We start from the raw sequence: 26,281 nt of genomic DNA on the forward strand, positions 1-26,281 counted from the left end.
AAAGTAGAATGGAATGGACAAGATTGGTGTTTCTTCTCTGAGCGAGTGTGTTAGTGAATTCCTCCCCTTCCCCATGCAATTCTTCTTCCCCATCTCAGGTTTCTCTTCTTCCATGTCCGGGCCTGCTCCAACTATGCTTGACAAGATTCTATGAATCATTTTATCAACATTTGAGGCTAAGCGATGAATGCCATATCTAACACATATGGTGAGGAGGTTGTGGACCATTTATTCGTGAGAGCAAGTATGTAGCTGCATGGTTTGGTTAAGTGATATAGATGATTGGGGTCAGTTGCATTTTGTAGATGAATAATGAATACTATCAGTAGGGCAAGATTGGGAGCCAGTGTTTGATTGAAGATTACATGGAAGCTGTTCGTTTTGTTCCTTTTTGGTGTTTGTAAGGAAAGGAATGTTGGATCGTTGGCCACCCAAGGGGGTCGATTGGGTAATGCATAATGAGTTGACCAAAGAAAATTCTTACTCTACCCAACCAATGAAACTCTTAGAGTGTATAAATCACAAGTAAATAGATAAAGCCAGGGTTCTAAGTAGCAGTTGGTATCGTATTGTATTGGCCGATACGTATCAGTATCAATGGGTATCAATATGATACTTATTTTGTAGAAAATGTTTGTATTGACAGAAACAGTCCGATACGGGACCGAAATGGTTAAGATACACTTGATACGCCTACTTTAAACCTGCAAAACAGAAACTATGAGTGAGATACGAAATTGAGAGTAGCCGAAGGCCTTGAAAACTTGTTTCTCTCTTTGATATGAGTTAGAGAAAATCATATAACATAAAAACCAACCCTAATCTTCTCCATTTCAACAATTTTTGGGGACTTACAGTGCTCAAAATAGTTTTTCTTCTTTTTATTTGGTTATGCTTCACAACTAGATTAGGTAAAAATGACTCAAATCCTTGTATCAAGTTGATATATATTTATGTATTGCATAATAAAGTGTTTATGCTTCAAAACTGTATTTTATATGTATCATAAGCATATCCATGCATTTCTTGACTATTTTCATGCGTATATTTAACTTATCTTGCGTCTCTCTGATACGATACCTGATACCGATACTTAAATCCTTGGATAAGGGAAGGAGAGATATATAGACAAGTAGATGAGATTTTAGAGTGGTTCTGCTAACCTTGCCTACATCCACTACCAATAGATCCCACTCGTGGATTTTTTCTGTCCGTATCACTTTCTAATGGCAGTGATCAAACCTTCTACAATTGGTTTCCAAATGGCATCAATCAAGCCTGTTCGATCACTTTCCCTATGGTAGCAATCACACCTTACAACACATTTGTGAATACAACTTTTGGAGAACTCAAACTCCTGCACTCTTCTAATGAAGAGGATTACAACAAGCTTGTCTAGCCAAGTACGCAAGTTTAAGCTTAAACCTCCAGTAGGTAGATGTACAAGTGAAAGGCACAAGATGATTCCTAAAAAACTCTAAAGACCCAAAACTATGTATGCCTATAAAGTGCTTAAGGTTAGTAGTAAGGAAGGTTGGCTCGAAGTCTTGTGGATGTCCACACATTCTTGTGGACGTTCCCTGGACAGAGGATCTAGGAGTGTCTAAGAAGACTCCTCTTAGCTTGGACATCCGTCCCATCAAGTCTAGCAGATGTCCGAGATCTGTCATGGACGTCCGGAGTGTTAAAAAACAATTCCTCTTGGCTCGGACGTTCGTCATCATGTCTTGTTGATGTCCGCACATTCTTGTGAATGTTCCCCGGATGGAGGACCTAGGACTGTCTAAGAACACTCCTTTTAGCTTGGACATCCATCCCTGATTTACCAATGTCCGTGAAATAGAGGACATGAGTCCTAAATATGTTAAGTCACTAAGGTCAATATCTAAGGTTTGACTCCAATTATGTTTAGGTGACTTAAAACACCAAGTCCTTGGGGTCTATGAGCTATGAGAATCATTTACCTAGTACCTGCTTAGGAATTTAAATGAATTACAAGTTGAAACTATTCCCAAGTCTTGATCTTCATGAGGGTCCTTGAAGCTTGATCTTCAATTGAATGCTCCAATCCTTCATGTCTTTGATCCATCAAGTTGGATTTTCCAGTGAGATGCTTGCCTAATGACCCCTGTCCATTTACTTGGGCTTGACTTCTTGTAGTTCTTTGATGCTTTGGAGAGGATTCCAATTGATCAAGGAGACTTGGGCTTTTTCATCACACACAAACAAGTTAGTAATCACCATAAACATACTAAATATAATGTCTCAACAAGGACTGCAAGGTTTTTTCAAGGTAAATGTACACTGAGACATGGAGTCTATAGAGTACTTAGTGGTTGGTCTTCTCCTGGCTATCCATTATGGTTGCATTTTAGGGGAGTGACACATGTTCTATTTGGAGTAATTGGGATGTTCTTTCTTTGTTACTTTCTTAATGTTTTCGGTGGGGGGAGATATGATGTAGAGTTCATAAACAGAGAGTCACCTTAATGAATTAATATGTGACATGGATTTAGGCAGTGCTGAAAATTCTTTGTTCTCGGTAGTGATATAATACAATACTCTAGTATTTATGGCATTTTTTCCCATGAAATCGTTGTTTTAGTTTCCAAATCGACACAAAATTTCAAATAATTGACACTGTTTAAAAATAGTTCAAAAAGGTTTTCCTCAAGTCAATATGTTATTCGTTTGTTATGTGGGCTTTGTTATGTGACATCTAACTACTCTATGGTTATGTCAGGTGGAATGCAGGGATTGTGCAACTATATATTCAGATATTACTCGGGTAATAAAGTTCATTTACAAATCCATATGCTTTGAGAATGATCGATGGATGGCATGTTTTGGAAGATTGACGTGGCCAAGGATCTCAGAGCTGGTTATTTCTAGCTTTCTTTCCCAGGTATGGTTTCAAGTATTTGGACTGAATTATGAACATGACATGACTATGATAATTTTTGACTGCGTCTACAACAGGTCTTTGTCCTTGATACTTTATAAAAAAATGTTCTGCTGGTTTGGGTAAAGAAAGCATTGAACTCTTGATCTAGGATTACCAAATGCTCCATGCATTGTTGGAGATGGGCATGGTGCTGTGGGCATTTGGACCACATATTTTTTAATACCTGCGAGGATTTTATGTAATATATAAGAGGTGCCACCTTTTGCATGGTGGTAAAGTCTCCAACTATTTTTCATTATGGTATTAGCTTCGAGGATAGTATGTAATCCATAAGAGGGGCCACCCATCGCATTGTGGTAAATTCTTCAGCTGTTGTTACTGAAACTTGGGATGAGTCCTACACTCCTACCCCACTGCAGGTATTTGTTGGGGGGGGGGGTTCCTTGTAATACCATTCCTTCCCTCCAAAAAAAAAATTTCTATATCCAAATAAAAAAATCCACAAATGAATAGTTGCATGACAAGTTATACATGTTTGGTTTGATTTGGTTGTTTGTCTGTCTGTGGCAGCCAGACATATATGATTGGGAGAAAATCCAGAGGCAAAGTTTGACTCAAGTCATATGTATGTTTGGCCCAACTAGGATATGGAGCTGGAATAGTGTCTTACACATGACTATGCGTAATTCTTAGACTTGAAGTATATAATGTGTACTTCTAAAGGCCAACATCTGAAGCACAACAGTCTACATGTCGATGTTTGGTTACGACAGTTACTAGAATTGGTTTTTTTGGTATCACAGGATGTGTTTTGTAGTATAAAGAGTGCCTTTGGCAGGATTTGGCTACGTTATTTTTTTTTTTCTTCCTTCTGTTTTTTTGGTTTTGGAAAATAGAAAGACATGACTGCAGAAAAGAGGCATTTTTTTTTGTTTGTTGAGAAGAAAAAAAACATGTCTGTGCGCAAAAGAGACATCTAAATTTTTGTTTATATGAACAAATGAATGAAAAAATTGTTTACTAGAAGCAGGAAAAAAGATTTTTTTCTTGTTTTCCGTAACAGTTCTTTTTGGAACCGCGTTAAATTACCTGCTGATATAGGGGCAAAATGATTATTTGATGGTAATACTCCATACAATCCTAAAACTATTTTAACTCCCATCAATTCTATGTTTTTTTGTAATATTCCATTACGTGTCTAATGCAAGACCAGATCTGTAATTGTCAACTAGACCTACTCTCACATCCGGATCTCAAGAACACAGTTAATTCACTCAAGGTCAACCAAAAGTAAACCTTCTCAGATGAAGGTCAAACTCCAGAATTCGATCACCAACAATGAGGCTAAACACACCCTTCAGAACATAGGAGAGAAATAATGGGTAGGTTGAAAGTAATAGAGAAATTCGAATCAAAGATGGAAAATTCAGCAAACAGAAAATCTGAAATTAATTTCAACACAAGGATTTGATTGAGACAAACTTTGGATCGAGTTTAGTTCTCAGTAGTATCAATCAAACTCCCAAAATATATTCAGATCTGATGGTCAGATATAGAGTAATTAAGCAAACATCATATCTGGAATAAAAAGTGCAGAAATCTGGAGATTTTGTGTACCATCAGATCTGCAGTTCAGATCTCCCCAATAACCAGGTTGAGTTTACATCTAGGTATGCTCATTCAATTTCCAAAGTTGACACAGATCTAATGGCTGGATGTAGATTAATTAGATGAACTTCAGTTCTGAAACAGAAATAGAGCAATACAGGGATAAATTTTATATCTTCAAATCAACAGATCTGATTCCCTCAAAAGCCTGGTCGAGTGGTCCTTTGGGGGCACCCTTTAATCCCCCAAAATCTGGTATTGATCAGATTAACATAATGTACTCGGGAGTTAAAATTCTGTAAACTGAAAATAAAACAGAGCATCCACGGGGTTTCTAAACCGGATTCTCTGGTGGTATTTCAACAATTCAATTCCAGTAGCAGATCTAAAACTGACAAGAGAACAATATTATTTGAACTACTAAATCAGTGGTTAATCAAACACAAACAACGTTGGATAATAAGAGATTCAGATCAACAGTTAGATCGCAGGAAAAAACAGAGCATAAAGGAAGAAGAAAAGGAAGAGCAGCCTATCTCAGATTTTAGGCATCACACCCCCACTGTTTCTCACAGTTTCTGGCCAAAGGCACTCAGTTTCATTCAATCTTCAAAATCGTCTGGGCTATTCAGCCTTACAATGTATTTATAGCAATAAACCAAAGTCCTATTCTGATTAGGAAAGTAAAGCAATATTAAGAAACATAATACTAATAGGAAAACTTAAATGGCCAACTAACTAAGCCTAATCTCGCATGCCTACCTTGTACCCACATTTTAGGCTCATTAAGGTGGCCCATTACAAAGAAAACGCATGGAATCAAAGGCCTTTTCCCATAATTTCATAATATGACTCATTAATTTTATGCCTCTATAGTTATTGCTTTTTTGAATATCACCTTTATTTTTGTAAATCGGAATCAAAATGTTTCTCCTCCATTCATCTGGCATTCTCCTTGTGCTCATAATCTTGTTTAACAATTTCGTTAACCAAGACAAACCATATAATCCTAGGCTCTTCCATACTTTATTGGGACCTCATATGGGCCTGGTGCCTTGGGTACTTTCATCTTTCTTAAAACTTCTTTAACTTCAAACACCCTAATTTTTCGTATGTATGTGCGCCATGTGGTGTTGTGATGAGTAAGGCAGTCTTCCATACCACTATTACTTGAAATGCCTTCATTTAGAAGGCTGTAGAACTTCTTTCCATCTCTCTTTAATGTCCTCATTCCATATTAGTAGTCTACTATCTTCACTTTTAGTACATCTAACATGGTCGAAATCTCTACTCTTCCTTTTCCTCATTTTAGCTATCTTATAGATGGCTTTCCCCCCTTCCTCTGTGTTCAAGTTTTTATATAAGTCTTCATATTTCTTCGCCCTTGATTTCCCCACAATCTTCTTAGCTTTTTTTTTTGCAAATATATACCTTTTTAGATCTTCTACGTCCTTGGTCCCTTGCTGTGCCTTAAAACTAGCCATCTTAGTCTTAATAGCTGCTTGATGTAAATCGAATTATGAAGGGAAAAAAAACCAAAACACTGTTCACAGTGCTGCTCATGTAAACAGTGTCACAGCCCATATTTGCCTTGTGAGGGGATGCTTTTTAGAAGATCTTGTGGGCCCATCAAGTGGAGAAAGATTCTATCCTAATGCTGCCATAGTTTAGTTTCTACTCTCAGTTTTAGAAAATATATTTTATTTCATTTGGGTAGTTTCTAATTTCAGTTTGTTACTTTTTTTGTTTTTAGGAGTTTCTATTTTGATGTATGGCAGCTAGATTTATAGGAAGTTGTTATTTTGGTTGTAAGTGTCTTGGTTAGCAACCACTTTCTATTTTGGGCTCAACCCTTGAGTCCATAGAATGTAATGCCCCTAGAGGCCTCCAACGGTTGAAGATTGAAGAAAATAGAGAGCTATGGCTTGAAGCTGTGAGAGGCAGTGGCTGTGGGAAACGGCAACAATGAGAGGCTGTGGGTGAGAGACCCTGGACTGAGAGAGTCCCTTGTCCCCCTTCCATATCCCCTTCTTCTTCCATACCCTTTTTTGTTCTGCTTTCTAATGTAATCAGAAAAGAGAAATGAAAAATTCAGTTATTCAATTTTGTTCTCCCTATTTTATTGATCCTGCTGCATTCGAGGTCGATTTTGCATTACTGCTTGAACCTCATCATCCCACCACCAAGTCTCTCTAGAGGAATGATGTTTTCCTTTTGATTCCCCTAGGACATCTTAGCAACCTTCTTAATACAAGTAGTCTCTCTTCCACATCTTTTTAGTGTCTCCCTCAAAATCCCACTTTCCCTGTTTGATCACTTTATCACTAAATGAGTTAAAGGTAGCTCATTTTAAGCTCCATCACATAATCCTAGGGAAAATAAGCACTCATATCCATGACCACTAATCTATGTTGTGTGGTTAGGCTCTCCCATGGTAGCTGGTATAACCTTATAGTCCTTTCATAACAATCTATTGGACCTTCTAGTTAGGAAGAACTCTATTTGGCTACCATGTGCCACTTTTGTAGGTAACTAAATGCTCCTCTCTCTTTTCAAAGTAAGTGTTTACAAGGGATAACACTGTAAATATATTTTTGCCCTTGTTGCTCACGTTATTTGAATCCAAGTAAATGACTCTTTTGAATCTCGTTGTTTTGCTTCTGCTATTGTTTCATGTTCTTCTTTACCATTAGAGATTGCATAAACCTTGGAATTTACCTCCTTTCACCCTGAAAATTACTCCATCTCTGGAGGCGAATACCTTGTTTCTAAGGAGGCTCCTGCTCCACAGAGAACCTCCAAAATCCACTTAGTTACCAAAGACAGGCGCTTTATTTACTGATTCTACCCCCTTCATTCGTTGGCGGCCAGAGTCTCCCAGTCTACTAAATTATCTCTCTTCCTATCCCTTGGTTCCCTATAAAAAAACTTAATTATCCTCTCCACTCTGTTGATCACCTTCTCGGAGGCCTTGAAAATGTTTGTTAGGAGGCTTGCCAAGGTGGATCTGATCAATGCTTTCACCCAATGAACTGTAGTTTCTCTTCCATGTGGACTAATAGTGATTCCCCAACTCCAGTCTGTTTTATTGATTCCGGAGAAGTGCGTGAAAGCATCCTTGGAAACAACTTTGTATTATCTTCAAAAGCTGACACTCTAATCTGGATGCCTGCGAATGATGGGAAGTTTTCTACAAAAGCCTTTTGGACCGAAATAAGAAGCGTTGGAAAGACTAAACCCTTTGCAAAGTGGTTTTGGAACCAATCTATCCCGCCGAAAATTGGTTTTTTCTCTTGACAGGTTGTGTGGTGGTATTCCCCTTGCGTCCAAATGCCAGTGCTGCGGGCATCCTAAGGGAGAGTCAGTGGCTCATTGCTTGGTGGAGGGCACCATGGCTTCCAAAGTTTGGAGTTTTTTTTCCACGATTTTTGATATGGAAGTGATTCAAGCGCAGGGTGTTAAGAATAGAAACACTTTCTGGCACAGTCACGCTAGTGGTAGATCTCCATTTGGGCTGATTACAAGTTTTATCTCTTCGCTTATCATTTGGGAACTCTGGAAGGAGAGGTTCGACAGGAGGCATGGAGAGAAGGCTAGAACTGCCAATTCCATCATCGAAGCTGTTAAAAGTTGGGTTAAGGAGCTGCCTTATTCGTCTATTACAAGGCATACCACGGTGAACGAGAGGCTCCTGCTTCAGATTTTTGATATCCATATCCCTCCAATTGTGTATAAACCGCCTATTCCTGTATATTGGTGCCTTCCATTTAGTGCGGTAAAGCTGAATGTGGATGGAGCATGCAAGGGAAACCCTGGATTGGGAGGAGTAGGGGGATCATAAGTGATCAGGAGGGTTGGGTGGTGGTGGCCTTTTCTAATTTTTATGGGGAATGTACCAATACCATCGCGGAATTTAGAGCAATAGGCGGGCTCAAACTTTGTGCGGAGATGGGACTGGTGGCAGTGCATGTGAATTCAGATTCTTCTATGGTGGTTCACTGTATTTCGCAGAGAAGGTGCAGCACTTGGAAAACCTGGTATTGGTTTCAGGAGATTTTGGATTTAACAGCCGCTCTCTGCCCGAATATAGTTTTTATGTTTAGAGAAGGAAACAAAGCAGCAGATTGGTTGGCCAACTTTGCTTGTGATTCGGCAGACAACTCCAGGTTCGATTCGGGCTCTAATTTGCCACGGGGCCTGAGAAGTATTGTGCGTGAAGATGCTGCGGGTATACCGGTGTTGAGAAAGCAAAAGTGCTAGTGAGGCTTTGTATAGGGTGGGTGTGGTTTATTTTTATTTGTCGAGTGAGTGCATCCTATTGTTTCGGGTTGGGGTAAGGCGGGTATGCCCCCCCCCCCCCCCCCTTGTTTTTATTTCTATTGTTTGATTTTTATTTTAATAAATTCCTAAGGGCCAGCCCGGGTCCTAGAGAATATTCGGGTTTAAAAAAAAAAAAAAAACTTATCAATAACTCAAGTGGAACTCCTAGGCTAAACTTCCTATGACTAGAAATCATGTCATGGACCAACACCTCATCAGTAAATTGTTCAGAAATCTCCTTATACAACTTGCAATTGTAATTTCTGGTTCTCAGTTTCTCTCTGGAATGACACCTGAATAGACTTTGAAACAACCCAAAAACACAATAATGTACAAGTTTTCAATCTTCCAAAAATAACCCCAAAGAGAAGTGATGGATATAACTCAATTTTTCTGAAACTTCCAGATTAGATGCTTCCGGCTCTGCTCTGCATCTTCTATGATTAAATTCTGATTCAACAATTTCTCCTTTAGCCTCAATCCACTTCCAGCATCTGGAATGCTGTCTACTAGTTTGCGCACAGAACCAGTCTTCCCCGCTCAATTGATCATCGTAATCAATGAAACCTGCTTCTTGATTTGTCTAATTGATCCTTGTGGCTAGATGTCCCTCTTTAACTTGTGTGGATGCATACTTCTATTTACTTATGGGTAGCTTGTTTTATTTTGTTGTATTTTATTTGATTTAGTGTCAAACTGTTATATACTAATGTTGTAAGGGAGTTATTGCTGGAAAAGTAGTTGTTACTTGTTAGGGAGTTATTGTTGCAATACCAGAATATAAAAACCAGAAGAAGAGAGAAGGGAGGCTGCTGAGAGAACTCACAGCCGATACCCATTCCACTCACACAGATCTTATTTATAATTTAGAAGGAGAGAAGAATACAAGACTTTCCTAATTAGAATAGGGAAAACATAGAAAGACAATTATCTCCTAGGAAAATAGAAACTATACTGAAGGAACTAAAAAAGGAAACATATCCATGATAGAAGGACTCCCTCTATCGTGGTTTACATAATAAGGGCCCCGATAATTTTAACAGTTATTTCCTTCTTCTTTTTTATATTTTGAGTTTTAAAAAGACTCTATTTTGATATGGAAGACAATGAATGATGATGGAACTTGTGAGATTTTCTCCATTCTCTGCAGCATGAGTGATTCCCTGCAAACCTTGGAGTGAATCCAAGATGTTGTGAAGCCAAGATGATCTTCTTCTTCTATCCACTCATCTCTTTCAAACTCTATACCTAGAGCAAACCATCCCTATTTGATTTCCCAAATCTATTGTTGTTTGTTCCATCATATTTCACCCAACCTCCGTTTTCATTTCTTAACAACTTTCCATTTGTTCTTTCAACTATGGTAACCCATAAACCCTAATAAATCATACCCTTTTGGCTGGAATAGGACTGATTATGGTTTGATGTGGTTTCCCAAGCCTGTCCTACATCACCATGCTTCTGCCATGTGAGTGGATGCCTAGGTCTATGAGCTTGCGGAGTTAAGAGGCTCTAGGACTTTGCTGTACAAAGGGCTCTACCCCAGTGTATTTTGATCTACTTTTTGTTATCATTATTTGTACAAGAAATGTCTAAATTTCCCAAACTTTTAGTTCGAGGTGAGAATTATGACTTGGGATTTTATTTCTGGTCTTTTTGGTATTTTATTTATGCTTTATTTATGTACTTTTAAACAAGGGTAGAATTGTAATTAAGGCTGTGAACAGTGTCGTGAATAGCATTTCCTTTTGTAATCTCTTTTATTATTATATAACTAGAGACCTCGACTGATCTCATTGATCATTCAAGCATTTGTTATTTTTTCTGTTTTGTTAACATGGCATCAGAGCCAAATCTCTGATCTAGGTTTTCAAAACCTCCCCCTTCCATCGTTTTTTTCTTCCACCCTCTTCCACTCGATCTTCTCTCTCCTTTTTTATCCTTGGTTCTCTTCATCCCCTAGGGCAGCACTAATGAGGTGATCATATGATCTAGATGCTGCCCTCAATCCAACCTCTTCAATAGATGATTTAATCACAAATTCAGATCGATAGCTGCTGCCCTGTTTTTCTGCGATTTTTTGGAGTTCTCCCCTTCTTGAAGATCGAGCCCCTCTTTGTCTTGGAGGTTGATTTTCCCTAGTGGAGATCCATCTTAGCAGTTTTTGGACAGCAATTATCACAGGTGTTTACCATCAATTGAAGGCCATACCTCAATTATCGATTTCATCTCAGGGTTCGACTCTTATCGATTTTGGGTTTTTCAGTTTCAGCTTTGGCTGATTTTTTCTGATCACTTTTACACTACTTCAAGGAACACTCGACCTTGCTGGTGTGCCTTTATATTGAAGATTTTCAGAATTTTCATCTTTGGATTGATTTCTGCCCATATCGATCAGGGTTTTCTGGTTTTGGTTCTTGGCTGGCTGCATGGACATCTTGTGATTTGGCTGCTCTCAAGTCAGTATGGATGGGTCTGACATTACCTCTGCTACTTCTGGCTTTGAAGGCCAACACAAGACTGACTATCTTCCTTATGCTTCTGCTATTAAACTTAATGGGACTAATTACCTGATGTGGTCTCGCCCTACCTATTTAACTGTTGCTGGCCGTGGGCTTACTGGGCATCTCCTTGGCACCACTACTGCTCCATCTGAACCTGGTCATCTTCAAGACCGATGGCTTTCAAATGATGCCATAGTGATGTCTTTCTTGTTGCACTCTATGCAATCAGACCTATCCAGTGGTTATTTGTTATTGGACACTGCACATCAGATTTGGGCTGCTGCAATAGAGACATATGGACTGATTGGGAATGATGTTCAGGTGTATGAAATAAGAAAAAAAGTACATGACACCACTCAAAAAGAGTTCTCTATCTCTCAATACTATGCTGCCCTCAAAAGCTTGTGGCAGCAATTGGATCACTACTATGCTTTTTCAGCCTACGACTCCTGCTGATATTGCTGCCTATGAGAAGCATGTTGATAAAATTCGCGTGTATGACTTCTTGGCAGGTCTGAATATTGAGTACGATCCTGTACGTGTGTAAGTTCTTAGTAGGGTTCCCTTATCTACATTGGAGCAGTCCTATGCTTTGGTCCATACAGAGGAGACTCGTAGGCCTGCTATGCTTCATACTCCTATGGTTGATAGGTCTGCCCTACAGGCTGGTTCCAACCCTGCTCCCACTACTATTGATGCTACTCTCACTGTTGCTACTTCCACCAAGGAACCTATTAAGTGTGAACATTGTAACAAACCTTATCACATGAGGCTATTTGCTGGATACTCCATGGGAAACCTGCTGACTTTGAAGCCAAACGTGGTCGTGGTAAAACTAAAAGCAAGGCTAATCAAATTGAAAGTGTTACTACTGCCCCCACTTCTGAACATGGTCTCTCCTAGGAAGCATTATAGGTTTTCAGGCGTATGTTACAGGCTTCTGCTACTTCTACTACATCTATAGCTGCCAGTTCTTCCACTCCATCAGGTTCCCACTTTGCCCATTTAGGTATTTCATTTGCTGGTCATTGTGCATCGGTTGTCTATTCCCCATGGATTATAGACTCCGGTGCCACTGATCACATGATAGGTTCTTCCAGCCTCTTTCATACATATTCTCCTACTTCTGGCAAGGATAATGTCCGGGTAGCTGATGGCTCCCTCTCCTCCATTTCCGGAAAGGGTTCCATTAGTTGCTCATCATCCCTTACCTTGTCTTCAGTATTACATATTCCTAATTTTACTACTAAACATCTTTCCATTAGTAGTCTCACTAAAGATCTGAATTGCAAAGTTACATTCTTTCCAACTCATTGTATTTTTCAGGAACTAGACACGGGGCGAACAATTGGATGTGGTAAAGTACATGGTGGATTGTACCTGCTTGATGATGGTCGTCTTCCTCCTACAACATTGCCTTCTCAATTGTGTTTGTCTTCTTCTTTCTCCTCTGAATTACACCACTGGCATTCTAGATTAGGACACCCCCCCCTTAGGAACTTTGTCTCATTTATTTCCAGCTTTGGTTAAAAATTGTAATAGGAAGATTTTTTTTGGAGAGGCTTGTGTCGTGGCCAAACAGACACGTTCAAATTATCCTATTTCTGATAAAAGATGTTCTTCCCTTTTTCATTTGGTTCATACTGATGTGAGGGGTCCTAGTCGCAAAGTTTCTATTACTGGACATCGTTGGTTTGTCACTTTTATAGATTGTTATTCTAGAACCATTTAGGTTTACCTAATGCATACAAAAAATGAAGTTTTTTCCTGTTTTCAGCATTTCCATAAGATGGTTCAGACTCAATGTACTGCCACTCAAAATTTTGAGAAGTGACAATGGGACAGAGTATATGGAAGGTCAATTCCAAAAATACCTTGCTGCCCATGGGATCTTACATCACACCAGCTGTGTCGATACTCCAGCTCAGAATGGTGTGGCTGAGAGAAAAAATCACCATCTCTTGGAGGTGGCTCAGGCCCTTATGTTTGCTTGAAATATTCCCTCCTTTTATTGGGGGGATGCTGTCCTTACTACAACCTATTTGATTAATAGGCTGCCTACTCGAGTTCTTGATTTCAAGTCCCCAGTTGAGCTGTTACATGGCTCTTCTTCTTGTATTGTTCCCCCTAGGGTGTTTGGTTGTGTTTGTTATGCTCGGGACACTAGATCCCCAGGTAAACTTGAACCCCGTGGTCTTCGCTGCATTTTCTTAGGTTACTCTGCCACCTAAAAGGGGTATAAGTGTTATTATCCTCCTACCCGACGTACTATGGTACCAACAAACACAAACACCCCCACCCACCTATGGTTAGTATGGATGTTGTCTTCATGAGCGTCTCTCCTATTATTCGTTCCCACCTCTTTAGGGGGAGAGTTTTAGTGAAGATGTGTTGACCATAGAACCCCCCTTCGGTATGTGCATGATGAGTCTGTTCCTGCTCCTGCTCCTGTGCCTCCCTCTTCTTTAGGGGGAGATTACAAATAATAATGAAATTCCTGCTCAGGGGGAGATCACTCCAGTCCAAAAAACCATTGGTGAATTTCAGCGGAGGATTGATGATTCTAATTTGAAGGTCTATACAAAAAAGCAAAACCAGACATAAGCAGCTTTAATCCACTACAACACAGGTACCCATCCAGTTGCCAACCCTGGATCTAGAACCTACATCTCCACCGGTAATACTTCTTCTCTTGACCTACCTATTGTTGTTCGCAAAGGTGTTAGAGCTTGCACTCAACACCTTATATCTCATGTTATTTCCTATGATTCCCTTTCTCCATCTTTTTGTGCTTTTGTTTCTTCTCTTTCTTCTATTCGTATTCTTTAAAATTGGCAGGAAACTCTATCAGATGGAAAGTGGAAAGCAACAATGATGGAAGAAATGGAAGCCAAGAAAAATGACAGATGTGAGGTTGTTGTTCGTCCACCAGGGAAAAGACCTATTGGGTGTAAGTGGCTGTTTGTAGTGAAACAGAAGGTGGATGGCACTGTGGATAGATATGAGGCACGACTTGTGGCAAAAGGGTTTACTCATACCTATGGCATTGATTATCAGGAGACCTTTGCCCATATTGCAAAGCTTAATACTCTCATAGTTTTATTATCATGTGCAGTGAATCTTGGATGGGATTTACAATAGATGGATGTGAAAAATGCTTTTCTTAATGGAGAACTTGATGAGGAGGTGTACTGTGTACATGGATATTCCACCAAGGTTCTTTTGTGACAAGATCCAAGGCAAAGTGTGTAGATTGAAACGTGCACTTTATGGGCTGAAGCAATCACCTCGAGCATGCTTTGGTAGGTTTCATAAGGCTATGATTTCTGTAGGCTATAAGCAAAGTAATTTTGATCACACTCTTTTAATCAGGAGAGTTGGTGAAAAAATCATTGTACTTAAAGTCTACGTTGATGATATTGTGGTAACCGGTAAAGATGGTGATGAAATCAACAGTTTGAAGAATTTTTTGGGACAGGAATTTGAGATTAAAGATCTAGGAAAATCGAGGTACTTCCTTGGAATTGAAGTGGCTCGGTCCTCTAAGGGCATCTTTCTTTCCCAAAGGAAGTATGGCCTGTACTTGTTGACAGGAATGGGTCTGTTAGGATGTCACCCTTCAGATACTCCTATGGATGCCAATGTTCGTCTTTAAGAAAAGGAGGGTGAACTTGTTGATAAAGCCCGGTACCAAAGGTTGGTAGGGAAGTTGATTTATCTCTCACACACGTCCTGACATTGCTATAGCAGTGAGCACTGTGAGTCAGTTCATGCATGATCCCTACTCTTCCCATATGGAGGTTGTTCTTCGCATCCTTCACTACTTGAAGTCAGCTCCAGGAAAGGGCATTCTCCTGTCTCCTCATGATCACTTACGGATAGAAGCATATACTGATGCTGATTGGGCTGGTTCTTCTGACCACAAGTCCATCACTGGGTACTGTATTTTTGTAGGTGGCAATCTTGTCAGTTGGCGTAGCAAGAAGCAGAATGTGGTAGCTTGTTCTAATGTTGAAGCAGAGTTTTGTGCCATGGCACAAGGTATTTGCGAGTTACTATGGCTGAAAGGTTTGTTACAAGACATTGGTGTTCTTGTTCGTCTCCCTATGATGTTGTACTGTGACAACAACGCCACAATTAGCATTGCTCATAATTCAGTACAGTATGATCGTACCAAGCATGTTCAGGTGAATAGTCATTTTATCAAGGAAAAGTTGGAAGATGGATTGATTTGTATTCCCTTTGTGAAGTCTACAGATCAGCTTGCTGATATTTTCAGTAAAAGATTGTCTGGGAAGTTGTTCTATCCTTCTTTAGTCAAGTTGGGCATGTTTGACATTTATGCTCCAACTTGAGGGGGACTGTTAAATAATGTACTCTAGAATATCGGGGGGGTATTGTGGTCTTTTTGGTATTTTATTTATGCTTTATTTATGTACTTTTAAACAAGGGTAGTATTGTGAACAGTGTTTCCCTTTGTAATCTCTTTCATTATTATTATAAATAGAGAGCTTGACTGATCTCATTGATCATTCAAGCAATCATTATTTTTTCTGTTTTGTTGGCAATTTCCTTTTAGAGTATAGGAATTAGGCTTACTACTGAATAATAACTCAGCATTGCTTTTGAACTCTTTGTCCATTGTGATGCTGACAATCCTGCTAAATCTCTTTGGGTAATTGGTTATCAGGAATATCACGGGGGTGGGCTTACATTTCCTTGACTATTGATGCACTACTTTTGTTTGATTTTGGGGGATCATACGTTTCTAGATAATTTTGATTTTTTTTCTCTCACGAGTAATTTAAAACTTCGGTTGTGCTATTTTTGTTGTTTATTGTTATTGATTCTATTTTAGTGAATAATTTGGTTTTCAAAATGCTTATTCCAGGCTGTTCCTGATGATGCTTCCAAGCTCACAGAATTTCAAAAAATCATCAAGCTTTCATCTGATTTTGAGACTGTTCTAAAGGAGATGAAGTTTATTTCATCATCTGATAGCAGGGATGAAAGGTTGAGCAATTTTGCACAAAATGTTGAAGTTCACTTTGCATCTAGGAAGAAGAAGGAAATATTAGCAAAGGCTAGAAATGTTCTTCTAAAATGTGACTTCACTCTTCCTCCAGTAAGTAATAGTACCGGAATGAGAAGGAAAATCCTTTCCCATTGCTCTTATTTACAATAAACAAAATTTTGAAAGTTCATCCTCTTGTTAATCTTCATTAATTAATATCCCAAAAGCTTACACATGGGTAGACTTTCTGCCTCATGGATTATTTCTTTAGATATTCTCTTCAATATATACATCTGCATATGCATTTAAGAAAAGGTGAACACTGTGACAGGATTATATGACGAAAGGTTCTACGCGAAAGGCTCAGGGAGAAAATTTTTCTAAGCATGCAGTTGATTTGCTTTTCTTGCCCAGGAGGTGTGTAGTGTCTAAAGCCGCGCTGTTACTTATGGAACTAGTGCATCATACACTTCAGGTATGTCTTGGGAATTGGTGGGTGCTTGTTCCTCTGTGTGTCAAAATAGCACACACACACACACATATAAACTTCGTGGCCATGCCCCCTTCCAAATGTTATTATGTCTTAGCTGTATTATTGCCTACACACACATATAAACTTCGTGGCTACGCCCCCTTTCAAATGTTCTTATGTCTTAGCTGTATTCTTGCCCATTTGCTGGCTAATATGGTGCAAGTAGACTATCTAGCACACGTGAGTTACTAACCAGGAAAAAGGAAAAGAGTATGCTTTGTTTTTTCTTCTGGTTCCCCTTTGTAGAGCTTCTCTTTGTATACCTGGTTGTTTTTTTATTCTTTCTAATGATCTATTCTCTTATCTTTTTTTTTTATTTATAAAAATAAAGATTTTATTGAAGATTAAAAGGAGGCAAACAAGCCTAAAGACAGACTAAAGGCAAAGAAATCTAAAGCTTAAAAAGGGGACTCAGACCTAAAACATATTGGTGAGGATAACAAGCCACTCACTCACCCAAGAGAAATAATAAAATAAGGCTACGGGGGATCTGTGAGGCGCACCGAGGGGGTCCTTATCCTATTTGATTGTCGAGGGATCTCAACATATAAGCCAAGCCGATCAAGAGCCACACGGGCCAAAAGAGCCTCCTCCTCTGGCGAAAAGGGAGATGAAATTTTTTGCAAACCCACCTTTAACTCCTTTTCAATCTGATGTTTTTCTACCGCCACATCCACCGCCTTAACACCAAGACTTGCATTCCTTTGACTTCGAGTTCTGCCAATAACTGGAGTTGCCAAATGGGAACCCACACGACCACCTCGAAGAGCATTCCTACTTCCATCACGATTTTTTCAGCCCAACAACTGAGTCCATCCGCCTTGCACCTCCTCTTGATCAGATTGGTCATAACCCGGCCCATGAGAATCCGATCTTTGAACTGAATCTACCTCATTAGGCATATTTAAACCGATAGCCCCATCTTGCAAGTGGGAAATATGCACCGAACTCCCTCCCTCTCTTTGGTTCGGCACCAAATATTTACTTTGATGCCCAGTCTCAACAGTACCAAGTTCCTCACAACCTTCAATCTGATCTTCTGGATCGAATTTTGATCGATGACCCAAATCCGACCCTAACCCGATTTGAGTATTCAAGACCCCAGAAACGTGAGTGTTTCCACTGCCTTCAAATGCCAACTCATTCTCTTGTAACCCCTCAATGAGATTTCCCGTGTGAGGAGAACTCGTACTGGCTTGAAGCCCAGCTGTGGTTATCCCTTCTTTCTCTCCACTATTAACGGGATTCCCAACTAAATGGGAAGATGGCACACCTTGAATGGAAAGAGATTGAAAACATTCCAAATTTGGAGACTTTCCAGCTTGCGAGTTGACTCTATTACCCCTAGAAACCGAGGTAATCCTTTCCATGTACACTGCTCCGGGAACTTCCACAGCTTTGTCCATGGCGTCCTACTTAGCTTCATCAAACTTTTTATGGCGGCACTTTGAAACCTGATGACCATCTCGCTTGCAATATGCAAAACGGCCTAACCCTTCTTCATATATCACCTTTTGAAAAAAGCTAAACACTGTGTTCGAACCAGGTTCACGACGCTCCACTTGCACCTCCTCTAGACGCGAGACTGGATCAGACACATCGATTTTCACTAGGATACGGGCAAAATAACCTAGTATACCCTGACGTGTTCGTCAGTCTAAAGCAACAGGCCGACCTACTGCTTTTGCAATTGAAAGAAGCACATTCTAATGCAATACTCGAGTGCGAGATCTGGGAATCTTACCCAAACAAGTTTTGTTGTAGATTGCTTCTCATGAATATTGAAATCTGGTTTCCAGCGTTGAAACCCAATCAGTTGAGAACCGATCTATTCTCTTATCTATTATGATGGTTTTAAATTCTCTTATGCATTAAATAAAAAGGTGTTTTTTTTGGGGGGGGGTTGGGTTTACAAAAAAGGTACGTTACAATTAAAGTTGTTACTGCAGTTCCCTTTTCTGTTTCGTTTAGTGAGAAAGTGGGAGGGGTAGGGACTAGGGAGAGAGATAGTGGGCAAATAATTTGTACTGTTGTTTGATATATAATGTCATTGTTACATTCATACCCTTGACTAAATGTTTCACATTATTATTATGTTAATGTTGTATCCCCTCAACAATATTTTTTGTTCAATAGTTTCCTTTCATATTCTGTGACTGGTAAGAATGTAATTTCTTTGAGGGGGCATAATTATGTTTTATTAACTATCAGTGCAGGATATTTGTTTGTCATCTCCAAGAGTGGCTATGGAATTTTATCATGCTGCGAGGGATGCTCTTCTTCTCTATGAAGCTGTTGTACCTGTCAAGGTCAGTGAATTATAGCAACTCTTATATCCGATTATGGTGAGGAGTTGGGAATTTACTGGGAATGCAGGTTGAATTAGCATCTGTCTATGCAATGCTGTATAACGGATTAGGGGTAAAAGTTTTGAGCAGCTACATTATGGTATTCTACTTGTTCAGCTACTTCTAATATAGTGGAGATGTATGGTTGATGATTTAATGTTACTCAAAATTTGACTGGAAACAGCATCTTTAGTGTCTTAAAAGGAATTGCACCTTGAGGTGAGAACCCTCAAAACACCCTAAAGTGCGCCAGAAGTAGGTTTTTTTTCCTGTGAGGTATACACAGCCGCTCTGGATGTGAGAGAATGGAGCATACAGCTCAAATCCATGCCTTTTTCATGTGTCAGGTGGGGAATTTGCGTAACTAGCGTGCATATGACTACATACAAATGAAGCAAAATCTAGTAAAAATGTACGGCCTGTTTGATACATCTCCAGATGTCTCTGTTTTCAAACAAGCAACTCGTTTCCCTATTTTTATTTAGGGAAAATTATACTCCCACCCCCTGAGGTTTGTATTAAATACAGAGCGACTCCCTGTGTTTCTAAATTATGCAGCCACACCCCCTGAGGTTTGATTAGTTGTTACAGACAGCCCCACTTCGTTATATCATTCCCGTTAAGTGGTATGGTGTTGGTAATTCATGACTTAAAATGATTAATATACCCCTAATTGCTCAATTTTTTTCTTTTTCCTAATTTTACCTTGAAATAAACTTAATGGGACCCACCCATCATCATCCCTCCTTCTCTGCAACCCCACTGGCCCCACCACCTGGAAAAAAATTTGGGAATGAATACCTGTGCGGTGGAGTTGCAGGTCAGCAATGGAGGCAACTTCAAATTTGGGGATTGTGTTTTCTTCTTCTTCTCCTTTCTTCTTCATCTCTATTTAATCTGTTTGTCTTGTGTTATTTTCGGATTGGTTTTGGAGACGAACAACTGATCTTGGATCAAATAGAACAGCAATGGCCATGTTCGTGAGCTTCACTTGCCCCTCGTCTACAACTCTCTGGCCCTCTCTCCAATCGTCTCTTTAATCTGCAGGCACGCTACCAGTTGGCATCGGTAACCTCTTCAAGTTAGAAGAGATGAGGGTGGCGAACCTCTTTTCACGGAGAAGTCCCCAGTGAGATTCAAAAGTGCAGTTTGTTAAGCGTTCTTGATCTTGAGCAGATCCAGAGGTTGGAGCGGCGGTGCAAGCAGAAATCTGAGGGCAGATCGATGTCGTGTGGTGAGATTTTGGTTTTAGAGAGCAGATCGTCCATGACAGGAAACAGAACCATCTGGACTTTGTTAATGGATTCATGGTGATGGGTTCTTGGTGGAATGTTATAAATGGGACTGCAACTCTGCATCTGCTCTCGTTCTTTGAAGGTAAAGTCTTCCCTCACAGATTGCCGGAGAGGACAGTGGAGTTTCCGGAGAAGAAAGAGGATTTTGAAACACAAGGGTTAAAGGGTAAAGTTGGAATTTCTCACTGAGTATTAACAGGATATTAGAAGAGGGCAAAGTTGGTATTTAAAATGTATTATTTAACACCGTCTACTCACCGTCCACTCAGTGGGTGTGACCGTATAATTTAGAAACACAGGGGGTTGCTCTGTATTTAATACAAACCTCAGGGGGTGGCAGTGTAATTTTCCCTTTTATTTATTATTCTATTTAAAATAGTAAGAATGGATTTTTCAAGAGTAACAACTGTCTCCAAGACAAAATACAGAAAACATCTTGATGTAGACAGGTTCCTGGGCCAGAAATACAGTCGCAGAAACCTTGGGAAGCAAGAACCTCACACTTAATAGGGACCATGGTTCGATCGGCCTTTGGGCCAGCCCATGCGGCTGGGTGCAAATTTATATTTTGACTTGTACTAGACTGTAAATATCTATATGTACAGCCACCAGCATATATATGATCTTATGAATGTTTTGTAAATATAATTGTTGTAATATGGGTTCAAGGGTAAAATTGTCCTAGGGGTAATTATGTCCTTGTACGGTTGTACCTATTCCAAAATGTTCTTCTTTACATTATAAATAAAGATGGCTGTAGTCACTCTGACTAAAGCTTGTATTCACGGAATTCAACATAGCATCAGAGCCAAAAATCATCCGGGAATATGGACAATAATTTTTTTCCTCTCTCTCTCTCTCTCGTGATCTCACCATAACCTCACCACCGCTGGTCACCACTCACCACCGCCAGCTTTCTGCCACCACCACCACTCTTCCGCCAGCCTTCCGCCGCCACCACCACACCTCCGCCGACCTTCCCCAGCCCCTCCAGGCCTCTGCCTACCCTTTCCGCCACCACCAGCCCCTCTCCGCCTCTTCCAGCCTTCCGCGACACGTCTCGGTCCCTCCTTCCTTCTCGCGGGAGCCCTCTCCCATTTTGCCGCTCTCTTTCACACCCTTGGTGATGAGTTGACTCCCAGTAAGGGCCTTTTTTCCATTCATATGATCTGATTTTTTTGGGATATAATCACCACCAGTTCTGGCCTGGTATGAGACAAGTATATAAGTCTTCCTACGAGGCGCTGATAGCGCTCTCTATCCACATAATCACCATCGGTGCTGCTGAGTTGGTGGTTCACTTCAATAGGAGAATCAACTGGTTTACAACCAAGCATCCCAATTTTTTCAAGAAGATCGAGAATGTACTTTCGTTGGGAGATGAAGATCCCTTTACTGGATTGGGCTACTTCGATTCTCAAGAAGTATTTGAGATGTCCTAGGTCTTTAATTTCGACCTTGGTTGCCAGTCGAGTCTTTAGAAGACAAATTTCTTCCTCATCATCTCCAGTGATCACTATATCATCCACATAAATAATGAGTGTTGTGACTTGTCAATTCTGTGTTTGATAAACAAGGTATGATCAGCATTACTTTGTTTGAAGCCAAACTTTTGCATAGCCTTCTGAAACCTACTAAACCAGGCCCCAGGGGACTGTTTCAACCCATAGAGAGATTTCTTGAGTTTACACACTTTGTCAGTTATAGTAGATGATTCAAAACTAGGAGGAATGTCCATGTAAACTTCGTCTTCAAAATCACCATTGAGGAAGGCATTCTTCACGTCCAATTACTGAAGATTCCATCCCATGTTTGTAGCACAAGACAACATGACTCAAACAAAATTCATCTTTGCCACTTGGGACCTAGAGTTTGAGGGGGCGCAACATGAGTGTCAGTGTGTGGATATGTGCTCAAGGAAGATGAGCAGCCCTTTGTTTTGGGGGACACTCTAGCTAATATCAGGGCACCAGAGCGGCTTTCAGTGGACCTCCATGCACTGGGAGATAGGGTGAGAGTATGGAGCTATTCTATTTTCTTTATTAGTCGTGGTTCTGTCTTCAACAATTAAACTCTTTACTTTGGTAACTTGAGTTGTTAATTTGTTATAAAGGGAGAACATTTATTATTGGGCCCCCTGGGAATCTGAATCGTCTAGCGTGGGTGAATAATTGAATTACGTAACCCAATTTTCCTGTTCAAAAGATCTCTTTTGTTCTGCATTCTCAATAGGAATGCATCAACAAGACTGCCCTTCCATATCGATCGTCGTGGCATGATCTCAAGATTTTGCCTATATCTATTGTAAAAATGGAATAGCGCCTGATATTGAATTTCATTCTCGTAGCTTTATCCTTTTTCTTTGGATCTTTTGTCGGCAATCAAGGCCTGGCAACAAAGTGGGTGTATAGGCTTCATTCAGATGTTTCTGAGGTATGTAGGGTGGAGCTTCAGTCCCCAAGTAGGATTTGAACCTATGACCAGTCAGTTGATAGCCGATCGGTCTACCACTGAGCTATTGAGGAAGAACTACCTTAAGGAAGCCGACTCTCGTTCTTTGGACCAACCTATTATTGAACAAAAATGGGTTCGTCACTCTTTTTCACATACACCGAGAGAAAAGGTGACGATAGAAAGCCCCACCCCGGTTGAGGAGCCTCCAACACCTTGTGCGATACGGATTTTGGCTCCTGCTCCATAAAGATTTTAACATTGTTAGTTCCATCCTCCGAAAGTCACTATTGAATTTCCTAATAATCAATACCATAGGTCTAGGTGAATCCCGTGGCAACCAATCTGGCCTTATATTGAGCAATAGGTCCGTCTGCATTTTGCTTTATAGTAATTACCCACTTGCATCCAACTGACTTGTTTCCATTAGGATAAAATACAAGCTCCCAAGTGTCTTTTTTCTTTAAGGCTTGCATTTCCTCTACCATGGCATTCTTCCATTTTGGATCTGTGATAGCTTCCTTCCATCCCTATGGAGTAGGCACAGAGGACAGAAAAGAAACGATGGCATGATAGGAGGGAGACAAAGACTCATAGTAGATAAAGTTAGAAATAGGGTGTTTGGTGGAAGTCCTTTCTCTTTTTTTAAGAGCAATAGGACGATCATCAGGGTTAGGAGGAGATTCATTACCGGGTGCCTAGGTTGGTAGAACCTGCTCGGGAGGCGAAGATGAACTTGGTATGTTTGAGACAGCCTTTTTCTGGTGTCGAGAATAGGTGATGGAATCCTTCTGTTTAGTAGCATCAATCTCATCCACTTGCACCCCCTGAAGACGAATAGTATCAATGACAAGGAGATGAAGGGATTCTCTTCTTCTAGAGTCTCCCCCTAAAGAGAAGACTGGTAATAAGGTTCATAGTGATAAACAGCTTGCGAGAAGGGGGATGATAACACGTAACCCTTCTGACAAGTAGATTATCCAAGAAAGATACATTTGAAAGCTCGGGGGTCAAGTTTCGATCGAGGGGGGGAAGTTGTGAGCAAAGCAGACAACCAAGATACAGGAAGGGAGATGAGAGGCAATAGTAGGATCGGGAAGTTGGCTGATTAGTGTCTTAAAATAGAGAGCAGCGGAAGGAACTCGATTGATAAGAAATGCAACAATGAGGACAGCATCACCCCAATAGTACTTAGGGACCTGAGTGGTAAACATCAGAGACCGAGTAACCTTCAGAATATGGTAGTTCTTTCGTTATGGGATACCATTTTGCTCAAGGGTGCGGACACATGAGGTCTGAGAGAGGATTCCATGTGTATCAATATACTTAAGAAATGAACTGTCAATGTATTCCGTTCCATTGTCGCTGCGGAGAACCTTGACCTGGGCATTGAACTGGGTTTGGATCATTCTGTGGAAGGACTGGAAGTAGTAGAAAGCTCCGGATTTTGACCGAAGAAGATACACCCAAGTTAGTCGAGTACAATTATCAATACAAGTGATAAACCATTTAAACCTACCCTGAGCAATTGTCCGAGAAAGACCCTACAATAATAGAAAAAGGAATCAAACTTTTATTATCACTGGAAAAAATACAAGGACCCGGTGTGCTTGGCAAGTTCACAGTTATCACAATTAAAATGATCCAAATTACACTATTTGACTAAATAAGGAAATAAACAACGCAAAATTTATAAGGGTGACCGAGACGACGATGCCAATGACAGAGTTGACGGAGAGCACAATCTCACGGGTAATATGAGCTGAAACTGGAGAGGGAGCAGCAGTGAGACTAAGATCCAGGTAGTAAAGACCATCCCACACTCTACCATATCCAGTTTGACAATATTTATCTGAGGATCAGTGGGAGTTAGATAATATTTTATTGTATTTTATAGTGATAATATTCTTGCTGCAAGTAATAATATTATCATTTTACTTTAGATAAAACAGTATTAATCATTTTGGTAAAAAGATCTTGGTGAAGCCTCTTATGTTTAGGCCTTAAGATTCACCGTAATAGAACTATACGTATTCTTGGTTTGTTTCAAAAGATTTCTTGTGAAAGAAAATAGATTTATCAATACTCAGTGAATTCAGGTGAATAATACTCTTTGTGCATCTAATGTTGGTAGTTTAATGTAAACTCAAGAATACATATGGATTGATATTGCTTATTTTATAATCTTGGAGTAGCACATTAGGTAACTGTCAAGATGACCTAAAAGACTATATGTGGATATCTGTTTGGGATGATAGGTGGTACTATATGTTAAGAGGGTGTCTTACGGACACCGACTGCTTTTCTCTATGCAAGCAGAGTTTTGTGACCTATTGTGATGTCACTGTTTAGACTCTATGACTGAGGAATTTTAACTCGGAATTTGATATTTATGCTTCCTTGTTAGAGAGAAAGTTTGTGAGTCACAAAACTCAGTTTGGTGCATTACTACAGATAATATACTTATTGATTCTCTCACTAAGGATTTGACTCCAAAAGTTTTAAGAGTATGTCAGTAATATGGAACTTGTTAGTTCTTTTGATGCATTTTATTAGTGGGAGTTTTGCTTGTGTATACAATTGCAACTGATTTCAGATTCATGTCTTTTTATGACATTTTATTCTCGAGAATATACATGCATTTTGTTATGGCCATTTGTTTATGTGTATACACTTGATTAATTGCCTCATAGAGAATTAGTTGAGGTCATATGTGGTGTATTTATCTCATTCAGTATACGAGGTTCCAGTCAATACATGCACATCCAGTTGTTAAGTAAATGCATACAGATTCTATTGTGTACACTTGGTTAGTTGCCTCCTTCAGATATTTGAGGCTATGTGGTGTATTTGTCTCCTATGGTATCTGAGGCCTTTAGTAAATACACGCACATTTTGTTCACTAGAAAAGCCTCATTCGGTCTAGAGGATGTGAACTAGTATGTTGGGACATTCGGACCCAGTCCCAATGAGCTTCCTTATGTGAAGTGTTTGCGTTTGGGCGATGCTTATGGTAAATGAGACCTCCAGTATTTGTCTCATGCGGCTCATTCGATTTTCGAGCCTGGATCAATTTAGAAATTGCCATGTTGATCATTATATCATGCATTTTTCATACCACACTCTCATACTGTACAACCCAAGTCGGTGAGGCCATAAGCACTTTGACGTGCTAGGTCTCATGTCTCTTCAGATGTGACGATCTGCACTATTGGGTGTTTGTAGTTTCATTCGGACCAAGGTATCAGGTTTAAGGCGTACTCCATTCAACACTATCTTTTGTGGCCACAATCAGTTTGTCTAA

The 26,281-nt window shown here is 39.9% G+C and overlaps 1 protein-coding gene and 1 non-coding gene across 3 annotated transcripts in view; one reads left to right on the forward strand and one right to left on the reverse strand.

Moving 5' to 3' along the window:
• The window catches only part of LOC122666742 (centromere/kinetochore protein zw10 homolog), a 32,794-nt gene extending 13,179 nt beyond the window's left edge, over positions 1-19,615 (forward strand). Inside the window, exons 4-7 of one of the 2 annotated variants that reach the window (XM_043862805.1) lie at positions 2,744-2,905; positions 16,229-16,462; positions 16,683-16,826; positions 19,095-19,615. In XM_043862805.1, the coding sequence (XP_043718740.1) occupies positions 2,744-2,905; positions 16,229-16,462; positions 16,683-16,826; positions 19,095-19,232 (678 nt within the window). In that variant the 3' untranslated portion in view covers positions 19,233-19,615. The remainder of the gene's footprint in view (positions 1-2,743; positions 2,906-16,228; positions 16,463-16,682; positions 16,827-19,094) is intronic. The other variant, XM_043862806.1, reaches the window with a different exon arrangement.
• A 3,364-nt stretch (positions 19,616-22,979) lies between these two features.
• Positions 22,980-23,051, reverse strand: TRNAD-AUC. The gene has a single exon. It is a non-coding gene; the product is annotated as a tRNA-Asp (tRNA).
• Between the last annotated feature and the right edge of the window lie 3,230 nt (positions 23,052-26,281).

Source organism: Telopea speciosissima, chromosome 7 (genome assembly GCF_018873765.1).
Source record: "Telopea speciosissima isolate NSW1024214 ecotype Mountain lineage chromosome 7, Tspe_v1, whole genome shotgun sequence".
Taxonomy (NCBI): Eukaryota; Viridiplantae; Streptophyta; class Magnoliopsida; order Proteales; family Proteaceae; genus Telopea; species Telopea speciosissima.